The 12356-nt window shown below is 36.5% G+C and overlaps 1 protein-coding gene across 11 annotated transcripts in view; it reads right to left on the bottom strand.

Moving 5' to 3' along the window:
- BTAF1 (B-TFIID TATA-box binding protein associated factor 1) overlaps positions 1-12356 on the bottom strand; it is a 106960-nt gene that overhangs the window by 47767 nt on the left and 46837 nt on the right. For all 11 annotated transcript variants that reach the window (XM_063781977.1, XM_016918852.3, XM_016918853.4 and 8 more), the window contains 4 exons: positions 2692-2796; positions 1457-1606; positions 1025-1167; positions 489-663 (listed from right to left, as the gene is read on the bottom strand). In XM_063781977.1, coding sequence (XP_063638047.1) covers positions 489-663; positions 1025-1167; positions 1457-1606; positions 2692-2796 — 573 coding nt within the window. The remainder of the gene's footprint in view (positions 1-488; positions 664-1024; positions 1168-1456; positions 1607-2691; positions 2797-12356) is intronic.

The following is a 12356-nucleotide window of genomic DNA, read 5'->3' as shown; positions in this document are numbered from 1 at the left end:
GAATGGTTTATTTGGAAACATGAAGATTTTGGTTTAAATACAGAGATGTTATTCTTCCTGTGACCAAAAATTCTGCCTTTGCTACTACCCACACAGATGGATCTCTAATACTCAAAGCCTCATCCTTTGTAGTTTTCAGTGATACCTGAGTGACATATAGAGGAATGGATGACCAATAGTTTCTGGACTACTTTCACATATACGCGGTTTTTAATAGGGACATTTCTTAATAGACTGTACAGTCAACAGCAAATATTAAGTATGAGCATAACTAGTAGTTGGAAGTATGAGTAGGGGTTCTAAGACAAAAGTCCAGAGTTAAAAGTAAATGGGAGAGAAATAATGTTCAATATAATTTGGACACTTTTCTGTAACTCTTGGATTTTTATACATCGAAAATTTTCACTTTTCTGTTGTAAATAATCCTAACAGCTAATGGAAATTGGTTTACTTAATTTGTCTTTATTACTTTTGGGGCAAAATCTTACCTTTTGTAAAGCAGCCCATTCACAGATTACCAAAGCTACACTAATCCTCTGTAAAGCAGACTTGGAGTTCAAATGGAAGAGTAGTAACTGGCCCAGGGATTCAGCTGGTTTAATTTCTTGAGTTACCACATTTACACCTGGATCACAAATACAGCAACAAAGTGCTCCTAACAACCTAAGAGGGAGAAAAAGGAAGTTACTATAAGAAATTACTTGAAGTAAAGTTTCCCCATACTTCAGGAAATTTTTTCAATTTCCTATAATTACTTGAAGCAAAATTTGGCTTTTTGAAGCCATAACTTTTCCCACAGAAGGTATAATGACTATCTTGTCTTCATAAGAAGATATAAATCCTATTTTAAAGCTTTAAAATAATTAGAAGTATTTGCTTACTCTAATTTTTCCTTAGGCTATAATTAGTGTGATGAAGGAAGGAAGGACTGATGGAGACAGCAGAGGAATCTTCTGTTGGTTAAATAACCTTTGAAAGCCAGACTTGTAAATGTATGACTACCTGACCCTTAATGTACACTCACTTGGCTGCCATCATTCTGGCCCGCATAACTACAAAATCCCTGGTGGCTGGGTCTTCCATGATGGTGTCGGCACCTGCAATATACTCCTGAAGTACTTCTTTATTCTGGCTTTGGCCTTGGCGCACCTTACCACCTGTTTTTTCCTACAGAGGGAGGAAAAAAAAAACAATAAAGATTAACCATTAAAACTGAATAGGCAACAACAAAAATATGATATTTTTAAAATAATCCCAGTAAAATACAGTTCTTTTCACAAAATTTTAATGGATAAACATTACTATTCATTTTGTCAGGGTCCTAATAAAATAACGGTTTCTCCTTACTTATGTTAATTAAATCACACTTAAGGCAATACAGATTTTTTAAAATATGGTTACTGTATTAATAATTAGATGATGAACACACAAATACACTATGTCCCTCTACACTTACCTTGGCTCTAGCTTTTACTTCTAGCAACATATTTAAATCGATAGGTAAATGAGAAGGCTGCATCATCAAGCAAAGCCAAGCACCCATCCATGGGCAAGCAGCTGCTACCACATACTGAACTGAAGCCTTACTCAACAGTTCCATCCAAACCTGCAGGGTAAAAGGGGGACAAGAAAGTGAATTTTTTCTAATAAAAATAAACTCTAACACTTATCTTTAGGAATACTGAGGTTTTTTTAAGTAGGAAATAGCACAGAGATTAATTTAGAAATTCAATATAGAGCCTTATTTTGAAATACAGTACTGTTTTCTAATAGGTTTGTGCACTAAAAAAAAAGTCATGCAAAGGAAAGTTTTTTTTTTTTTAAAAAGAACACATTCTCTTTTAAAAAAAACATGCCTATAAAAGCAATACAAAATTGTCAAAATCTCAGTAAGTCACTGAAACAAATCCTTTGCGTATATCATAAGACTCAATATTAATGCAGTCCTATATTCAACACACACTTAAAAATAGCTCCTAATATTCTCTGCTAAACTCAGAGGTGGTAATAACCTAGTATAAATTTAAAACAGTATAAGTTTTGATTCATGATCTTACTTAATAAGGATAAGGTACCTTTCCTGATGCCTAACATTTAATGGGCTAGGACCAGCCTACGGCAAGATCACCACTGTTAATCCAAGGTTGTTAACAAGGAGTCACTTTAGAGGCCAACAATTCAAGAGTAATTTAACAGATTATAAAGGTACAAAAGTGCAATTTCCCCCCATAAATGCTATTAAATCTATCAAACGGCTCCTCCTTTAATGATTCTAACACATATGATCACTCTAAGTAGGGAAAAAAGTATAAGTTTCAACAATAATTAGACTCTATATTACCAACAGATCCTAAAAGATACTTTGCAGGATCTATAAGCATACTGATAAACAGCAAGATGAGGGCTAGAGAAAAGCAATCTTTTCCTCATTTCATTTTCTGTATTGAGGCTATCAGAAAGTGCTTAAAACACCTGTGTAAGTCACATAATAAGAGGAAGAAGCATGGCCAATCAAAACTTAACTATTACATGCTACATGTAAGAAGCCTAGTTCTCTGTCTCATTATGCAGATCTCCAGACTTTTCAAATCTCCATGAGATATGAATGACCAACAGAACAGCAATTATGAAAAATTTTAAAAATCTACAAAAGTTACTAGGAAAAGGAACACAAATACATTTGCTGTGTACCTTGTGAATAAGGTCCAGAATTTCCTGGCTGCTTTCCAAAACACAGAACTGAAAAATGTGTCGGAGCATATCAGGCAGTATAGGTATAAGCCAAGATGAAGAGTTCTGAAAACAAAAACAGAATTAAAAGCTGTAGCATATAATTCTTGGATGTTAGCTTACCTGAAGAATTATATGTCAAATAGCAGAAGTACTACCATGAAAAGATTGCATGGTTTCATTAAAAAGGCTAAACAAGTGATAAACTTTGACAAGATTTTGAGGCAACAAACACCATATTTATTATATCAATGGTCTGAAGAAATAACAACATATAATCACTGGGAAGCTGGAAAAAGTCTGATTATCATTAACAACAATTCTGCCTCAAAGTTGAAATCATCCTCCATATGGAACCATCCTCTAACCAGCAACATCTCTCTGGTTATACCATACATCACTGCTTTGTCAAGAAAATCTATAAAATAATCAGGTTACTGCTGTTGTGCTAGATGATCAGAGTTTAAGTTCTATATGCTCACCAATAATCCAAGTAATGAATTATACTATAATATCCAACCTAGAAACTTCTACTTGGAGTTCACTACAAAATTAAGGTAAAGGTTCTTAATCTATTTTGGGTCAGGGACCCTTTAAAACTCTGATGAAAACTATGTACACTATGTTATCAGAAAAACATATAATTACTAACAATATTTCGCTTCCAAGGTTCAGGGATCTCCTAAAGCCTGGGTTACAAACCTCAATTTAAGGAATTTCCTAACAATTCAAAGGCCCACCCAAATCAAGCAACCAAATAGTGCTTCACCAAGTATCTAATGTGTGTCCAGAAATCCCAGAATAAGGAATCCCAAACTGTCTATTGCTATTCAAACAATTACAAGCTCACTGGATAGAAATGTCGATCAGAGAAATTCTACTAACTAGCTCAAAGTACCTAACAGCCCCTGCCCTCCACATGACTTTTTTTAAGCACTAAATACAGTGTTTTTAAGAGAAATTTGGAAATTTTAACTGAAATTGCAGAAATCCACAGGTTCTAGGGATAATAAATGTTTAAGTTAGAAAGCTACCTATAATTTGTAGCCAATGGAAAACTAATGACAAAGGTAGGACCAGGGTTTTATGTTCTCAACATGGTTTGAAACAAGTTTTAAAAGGGCCACATGACTCCTCAAAGAGGTAAAAACAGAACTGCCATTTGACCTAGCAATTTCTTTACTGGGTATATACCTAAAGGAATATAAATCATTATATCATAAAGACATATGCATGAATATGTTCACTGCAACACTATTCACAAGAGCAAAGACATGGAATCAACCTAAATGCCCATCAACAGTAGTCTGGATAAAGAAAATGTGGTACACATACACCATGGAATACTGCAGTCTTAAAAAAGAACAAGCTCATGTTCTTTGCAGGAACATGGATGGAGCGGGAGGCCATTATCCTTAGCAACCTAACACAGGAACAGAGAAGTACATATTCTCACCTGTAAGTGGGAGCTAGCTGATGAGAACACAAGGACACAAAGAGAGGAACAAAAGACACTGGGGCCTACTTGAGGGTGGGAAGGAGGGAAAGGATCAGAAAAAATAACTACTGGTTATTAAGCTTTAGTACCTAGGTGGCAAAATAATCTTAAAACAAACCCCCGTGACATAAGTTTACCTACACAGCAAACCTGTACATGTACCCATGAACCTAAAATGAAAGTGAAAAAAAAAAAAAACAAGCCATAAATCATCCATTGGAGGAGCATTCTCACTACTTCACTATGTCTTAACTCTACTTTTCTGATAACATAGGACATTTCATTGGATAGAAATGTCCATCAGAGAAATTCTACTAACTAACTCAAAGTACCTATCAGCCCCTGCCCTCCATATGACTTTTTTAAAGCACTAAATACGGTGTTTTTAAGAGAAATTTGGAAATTTTAACTGAAATTGCAGAAATCCACAAGTTCTAGGGATAATAAATGTTTAAGTTCTAGACAAAGAGAAAGAGAAAGGGAAGCTGGGAAGAAAAAAGTTCTTATTTTCTCACTGGAGGGAATTAGGGACAATCTTAACAGAATTAGGAAAGCTATAACAGCAATAAGCAAATAATTTGGTGTTACTCTTCCATAATGTCTCTTAATTTCTGATTTTCCCCCCAAAATATTTACCAACTCTCTTCCCTGACCCTCAACCCCAACACTGGCAATCCAAGCAGTTGCCTGTAGGTCCCCAAAAGTCACATCTATAGAGGAAGATTTCCCCCCTATATTTATGACCAATACATGTAATATAAACTGTAGTTGTCTTCTCAGGCTACAAACATCATTACTCTACTAAATTCTACTTTATAATTATTAAAAACAGCCAGAGAAGGAAAGGATACATGGGTAGAACACAGGATTTTTAGGGCAGTTAAACTATTCTGTGTGATACTGTAATTGTGGATACATGACATCATGTTTGTCAAGCCAATAGAATGTATACTACTGAGGGTGAACCCTAAAGTAAATTATGGACTTTGGTTGATAATAATGTGTCAATGCAGGTTCGCTGACTGTAACAAATTAGTACTAGTCTGGTATGGAATACTGATGGTGGGGGAGGCAGTGTTGAGGATGGGGGATGGGATATATGGAAACTGTACTTTTCCCTTCAATTTTGCTGTGAACCTAAACTGCTCTGAAAAATAAAGTCTAGGCAAATAAGCATATGAAAAGATGGCCCACATCGTATGTTGCCAGGAAAATACAAATTAAAACAACGATGAGATATCACTCTATACCTGTTAGCATGGCCAAAATCCAGAACACTGACAACAACAAATGCTGGCCAGGATATGAATCAACAGGAACTCTCACTCATTGCTGGTAGAAATGCAAAATGGGGCAGCTATTTTGGAAGTTTCTCACAAAAATTAAAAATACTCTTACCATCCAGCAATTGTGCTTCTTGATATTACCCAAAGGAGGCAAAAAAGTCCACACAAAAATCTGCACAAGATGTTTATAGCAGCTTTATTCATAACTGCCAAAACTTGGAAGCAGGCAAGATGTCTTCAGTAGGTGAATGGATAAACAAACTGGTACAACTAGACAATGGAGTATTATTCACTAAAAAGAAAATGAACTATCAAGTCATGAAAAGACACAGAGAAATCTTAAATGCATATTACTAAGTGAAAGAAGCCAATCTGAAAAGGCTCCATACTGTATGATTCCAACTATATGACATTCTGGAAAAGGCAAAACTATGGAAATGGCGTTTCTTCCTCTGATCTGCCTTCCGGAGACTCAGAATAAGGAGAGTTGATGACAAACAGAAATAAGACTATGGACATTTCACTGTACCTGAAAATGAAGGTTAAACTTCTAACCATCTATACCCCCCTTCCATGTTGCCCTCCACCAAACCAACTTCCTGTCACTTATTAATTTAGTGCCATTCTGCTCTCTCCTGCCTCCAGAGTTACACATACTATTCCCTCCTCTGACTCTTACCCTTATTTTCCCCTGGCTAAATTCCACCTACCCTTCAGGTTTCAGCTTAAACTTCACTTCTAACATGATGCCTTCCCTGTCCATCACCCATCTCATTTAGGATCCAATAGTGTCTTCTACCTCCCATATCAGTTACCTCATTAAGTTATTCTTGTTTAATTATTTGTCTTCTCCTGTCTAGTCTCCTATTTTAAGCACTACAGGAGAGCAAAGGCCTTGTCTCTTACCACTATCTAGAAAATTGTTCGAGCACATAGCAGGCACTTAAATAGTTGCTGAAATCCATCCTGGCCACTGGAAATGATCCAAATTCGTATCATAAGGAATAGCTGCCAATATGCAAAATTTCCCAAAATTGTGATACTGTAATATAAGAAATTTTTTTTCAGCATTTTGTCCAGGGTCTTAAAAAGAAACGTATTTGATCTTCATCCCCAGCTCCTGGCACAGAGCTCCTAAAACCCAAAGAACTTCCTGAGTGATAGGGATTATTCATAATAACCATAATCTAGTTTGTGCTAACGAAGTGACTCTTGGGAGGCCCCAAGATAGCTTCAGAATGGGGGCTGGTTGCCAGAGGAACTAACTATGTGATTAGAGGGCTAAAAAATTTCAGACTGCCTCCTGCTCCCCACCTCCAGAGCTAGAGGGGTTGGAGATTAAGTTAATCACCTCACTAATGGCTAATAATTCAATCAATCATGACTACATAATAGAGTCTCCATAAAACACCTACATTTATGGGTTTATGGGTTGGTGAGTGCACAGAGGTGCTGAGGGTGGCATGCCTAAAGAAGACATGGAAGCTCCACGTACCTCATCCCCATACCTTGCCTTGTGCATCTCCTTCCAACTGGCTGTTCCTAAGTTGTGTCCTTTATAGAAAACCGGCAATTGTAATTACCAGTTTAACAGTCTGAGTTCTGTGAAGCATTCTAACAAGTTATCGAACCTGAGGAGAGGGTCAGGGGAACCCAGTTTACAGATGGTAGATCAGAAGTATGGAAGGTCCAACACTTGCAACTGGTATCTGTTGTGCGACTGAGCTCTCTAACTTGTGGGAGCTGACACTAATTCCAGGTAGACTGTCAGAAGTGAACTGAATTGTATGATACCAAGTTGGCAACCAGGGAGTTGGATAATTGGTTGGTGTAAGGAAAAAACCCACAAGTTTGGTGTCAGGAATGTTGTATTGTAAAAATGGCTCAGCCATAGATCCCTAACTGGCAGATTTGGCATCTCAGGTGGGATAAGATCTTGTCTGTACCCTTTTGTTACGGTCCCTCTTTTATCTTCCCACAAAATGGGTACACTCAGAAAAATGGAGCAATCTGAGCATTACCACAAACACCTGATTCTTGCCTACAGGCCAATTCATCATTTCTACCAGCATATCAAATGCTCTCAGACTGCAGGGAAAAAGATCAGGAGAGAACCTATAAGTTGGTGATGAATCACACTGGGTTCTTTCACTAATTTTACTAATTTGCTCTGAAACCCTATTGTGATCCACAGCCAAAGGAAAAGAAAATTTCCATATCAGACAGTTTATAATGCCTTGTTCTATTCATTTCTCCAACCAACATTTATTGAAGGTCAGCTAAATATTTCAACTTTGCTCTCTCCTTTTCATAGTTTTATAAAATCTGGCAATACCCAAATACGCTAGCATTCTCTAAGGCCAAAGTCTTAGTTCAGGCTATTCTTTTGGTCTTTGTTTCCTACTTATTTGTGTATGTTAAATTTTCTAACATTCGAAATTATGCTTCAGATTCCAACTCAATCTCATGTATATCTTCATGTAGTAACTAAGCTTGCCTTTCAAACAAAAGTTAAGGTATTGGTAACTGAAATTTTGGAATGACTCACAAAGTGACTGAGATGCAATGGAATGGAAAAGTTGACCCAGTCAGTAAAGAAGGCAAAATAGGAGATTCATGTCTAGGAGTTTGTCTGGCAACAACAGTTACCAGTTACTAACACTAGTTAATCTGGATATTTCAGTAGTTCACTGATAGACATATATATTAATAGGTATACTCTAGCACGTACAAACACACTGGCTAAAGAGACAATATAGAAAGGACAAACAAATGGTAAATTCCTTCACTTTGATTACCAAGCTGCTAGTTTAGCAAAAAAAGTTACACCTTGATTGTAAATCATTATGAAATAAAACTAGTTGTTTTTTGTTTTGAGACAGAGTTTCACTCTGTCACCTAGGCTGGAGTGCAGTGGTGCAATCTCTCGGCTCATTGCAACCTCTGCCTCCCGGGCTCAAGTGATTCTCCTGTCTCAACCTCCCGAATAGCAGGGATTACAGGCACCCACCACAACTCCTGGCTAATTTTTGTATTTTTAGTAAAGACAGGGTTTCACTGTGTTGGCCAGGCTGGTCTCAAACTCCTGACCTCAAGTGATCTGCCTGCACTGGCCTCCCAAAGTGCTGGGATTACAGGAGTGAGCCACTGTGCCTGGCCATGGTTTTTCTTAAGAGTACCTAGTTCATGCTCCTCAAGATGCCAAGCTTGCCAATTCTTTCACATCTTAACATCACAGAAGAAGGCACACTGATTAAACAATATATTTTCACAAATGCCATGGTATGCCACAGGGAAGTATAAAGGAAATAATGTTTCAGAGACAACTGTATTAACTGTAGTTTTATTTAAGGACATTTTAGAGATGTGCATGCCAGCACACATACTTATAACGGATGCCTTTTAAAAATAAGGACATCTCCCTTATAAAATCTACTGATTTTACAAAGCAAAACAAAACCAAAAAATTACTAAAGATAACCAGGATAATTTCAAGGAAACAGAAGCATCAATCTTTACAACGCAGTAACACACTGAGCTATAGCCAAGTCTGACCTTGAAAAATTACTTTAGAATTATTGAGGTATAGCTTGAGAAGTTAGAAACTGAAACCAGGACACAGCTACTAGTAATTCAGGTGAGTTTCCTTTTCTCACTTTGTAGTTAAAATGACTCCACATGCAGAAGTGGGAAAGCAATTAGACACATAATTATTTTGTCCCCATATAAAATTTAGTTAAAAGCTGAAAGCCAGAATAAGATCTGAAACTGAAGTGAGCTGCTTATATGAGCTTGGGAAAGTTTCTTAATCTTTGATTATCAGTTCTCTCATCTGCAAAACAGGAATGGCAGTAGCCACCTCATGTAAACTGCTTAGCACAGTTCCTAGCATAAAGTAAGCCCTCAACAGCTTAGATTATTATTATCACAATTAAATATCATTCCTATACCCCAGAATAAGGAAAGAATGCTCAGAATGGAACTACTAATTATTCTTTTAGTATCTGTACTATTATTTATACTTGTATAGCATTAACATTTTCAAAGCACTTTCATATACATTATCTCACTTGATCCATGTAACTCTGAGAGAGGCTAGAGATAATCACCAGAGAGGGTTAGACAAATCTGACAAAGGTCATAAATTAGCAAATGATAGAGCCAAAGTTAGAACTCAGATCCTGTCTATTTAAGGGATCTTTTCATTATACCATTGAAGGGGTAACAACAGTGATAAAAAGCTCTATTTAATGGCTCTTTACATTATGATTGCTTCCATAAAGGATTGCTGACTAATTAGGAATACTTAACAACACTAAGAAATCAAAGGCAAGGAAGCAGCTCAGAAAAAGGAACACAAATTAAAAGTGAGAGTGGATTTTTATTATCACAATAGGTCAATGATCTTTCATCCAAATTCCCTGGAGCCAGATGTGTTTTGAAACTCAGAAATTTTTCAAATTTTAGAATAATGAATTGTATACAGTGTATATTATATAATATCTCCAATACAATACCAGTAGCACCTGAATAAAATATATTAATATTTCTGCAGCAAAATGTGTGAATAGGCACATTAAGTGGGATAAAGACTAAACAGTTTCTCTTCAGAATGGTCAGGTTTTGCCACCAAATTAGTAGTTTTATAAATTGACCCAATTCACAATAAGCTTTGGCTTTCAAAGTTGCAGGAAAGGAATCATGGAACTGCACCACAAAGAGTTTGCACACAGCTATAAATTAATCAATAAGTAACTTTCAGGCAATTTGTGGAGAGGAATACAATAACAGATAAAAGCATCAGAGATGGTTTATTCGTACAGCTTTTCAGAAAGCAAATAATGGGATCACAAGATTAACAATAAAAATTAAATGAGTTTTCATTGCATAATGACGACTTTAAACAATGATTTAGATAAAACAAGTTACAGAAGTTGGAAATGCTTTGTCGCACTAGAGATTTGATTTGTCTCATGAGAGAAAAGGTACAGAGAGGAAGAAAGGGAGCTAAAATTTAGGAAGGTGACAGTGGGAGGGAGTGGGGGTAGGGGAGCAGGGAGCAAGGAGTCATGTCCAAAGATACTTTGGTCAAATGAACATGATTACACTTAGGATACAGGAGTGGATTTAGAAAATGTTCTTGATTCCAGAGTATACATTAGGAAATATTAGGGGAAAATGTTGACAAGAGCCAAGTATTAGAAAACCAAGAAAGACAGGAATTTAATTCTAATATAGTGGTAGGCGATTACAAATTACTAACCAGTTTGTGAGTAACTGAGGCTATGGTCCCCCAAATCCTTCTGAAACTTAAATTCTTTCCTTTTAGAAATACTATGACCATGTAGAAACAAAAATTCCAAAGTTTAAGGAGCATACTGGAGAAAGGATGATAATTTTTATGAATACACAGAAGGCAGAAATAGGTAAATTAGAAGATAGGATTATAACTTAATTTTAATTTTTTATTACAAAAACTTGAAACAAGACAAAATTATAAGAAATGTCAATTATGGATGGTGTAAACATAAATGAATGCTGTTTCATACAATTCCCTGCTCTTTTCTCCATTAAAAAAAAAAAAAATCCCAAAATTTAAAAAAAGGAAATAGGTGGTAGTATTAAGAAAAGCTTCCTGAAAGGTTTGGCTTTGGGCTGGGCACGGTGGCTCCTGCCTGTAATCCCAGCACTTTGGGAGGCCGAGGCAGGTGGATCACCTGAGGTCAGGAGTTCAAGACTAGCCTGACCAACATGGCGAAACCCTGTCTCTACTAAAAATACAAAAATTAGCCAGGCGTGGTGGCGCATGCCTGTAATCCCAGCTACTCAGGAGGCTGAGGAAGGAAATCGCTTGAACCCGGGAGGCAGCGGTTGCAGTGAGCCAAGATCATGCCATTGCACTCCAGCCTGGGCAACAAGAGCAAAACTCCAACTCAAAAAAAAAAAAAAAAAAAGTTTGGCTTTATACCATTATTTGAAAACACAGAATGAAATAGCCAATAAAAATAGTAAAGCATGTATGTGGGGACCAAAATCAGAGCCTGCTAAGAATCAGTGATTAGTGCCATAGCCATAGTCTTTGGTGGTGAGGATAATAAACAGCAAGGATCAGGGCAGTGACAAAGCACAAAATCTGGAAGCACCAATATTAAGTTTCATAGACAGCATCTCTTTCAGTAAAGAGATACGCTGAAGATAAAGGCTAAACACAAGTGAAATTTCATGAATGATGCCATTGAAAAGTTATGAAAAATAATAGAAAAAGAAGCTAAAAGCATAATCAACACAAAAGGATACAGGAAACACAATAAACGTTAAGACTCCAACAAAAAAGGACCACAAACATGTCAGAATAACTGGAAGAAAAATATGGAAGCAGAATGTTTTAAAAGTCTAAAGGGAACAGACTAGAAAAGCACTTTTGTTCAAAACACATTCTGTATGCTTGTCTAACTTGAAATTGACATATTCAGTAAAATGTCTGTGAAAGTACATATCAAAGATACTAAATATGAATCAAAAAGAAGTGAGGGAATACTAGTTTTTTTAACCACATCACCTAATCTTCCTGACCTTTCAGCTTAGTTTATCTTTTAATGCTGCTGTCTGACATCTCTCACATACTGGTCTTCTGTTATTTAACTCTTTGTAGAGGTTATTAAACTCACCATGTAATATAATAGTCTTATAGCAACCATACTGTAAACTTTTCCAAGGTAAGAAACATGTAGGATGATATGGTTTGGCTCTGTGTCCCCATCCAAATCTCATCTTGTAGCTCCCATAATTCCCATGTGTTGTTACAGGGACCCAGTGGGAGATAAGTGAATCACGGAGTGGGT

The sequence above is a fragment of the Pan troglodytes genome, chromosome 8, assembly GCF_028858775.2.
Source record: "Pan troglodytes isolate AG18354 chromosome 8, NHGRI_mPanTro3-v2.0_pri, whole genome shotgun sequence".
Taxonomy (NCBI): Eukaryota; Metazoa; Chordata; class Mammalia; order Primates; family Hominidae; genus Pan; species Pan troglodytes.
The sequence above is the reverse complement of the archived record's forward strand: the minus strand, read 5'-3'. Positions and strand labels throughout refer to the sequence as shown.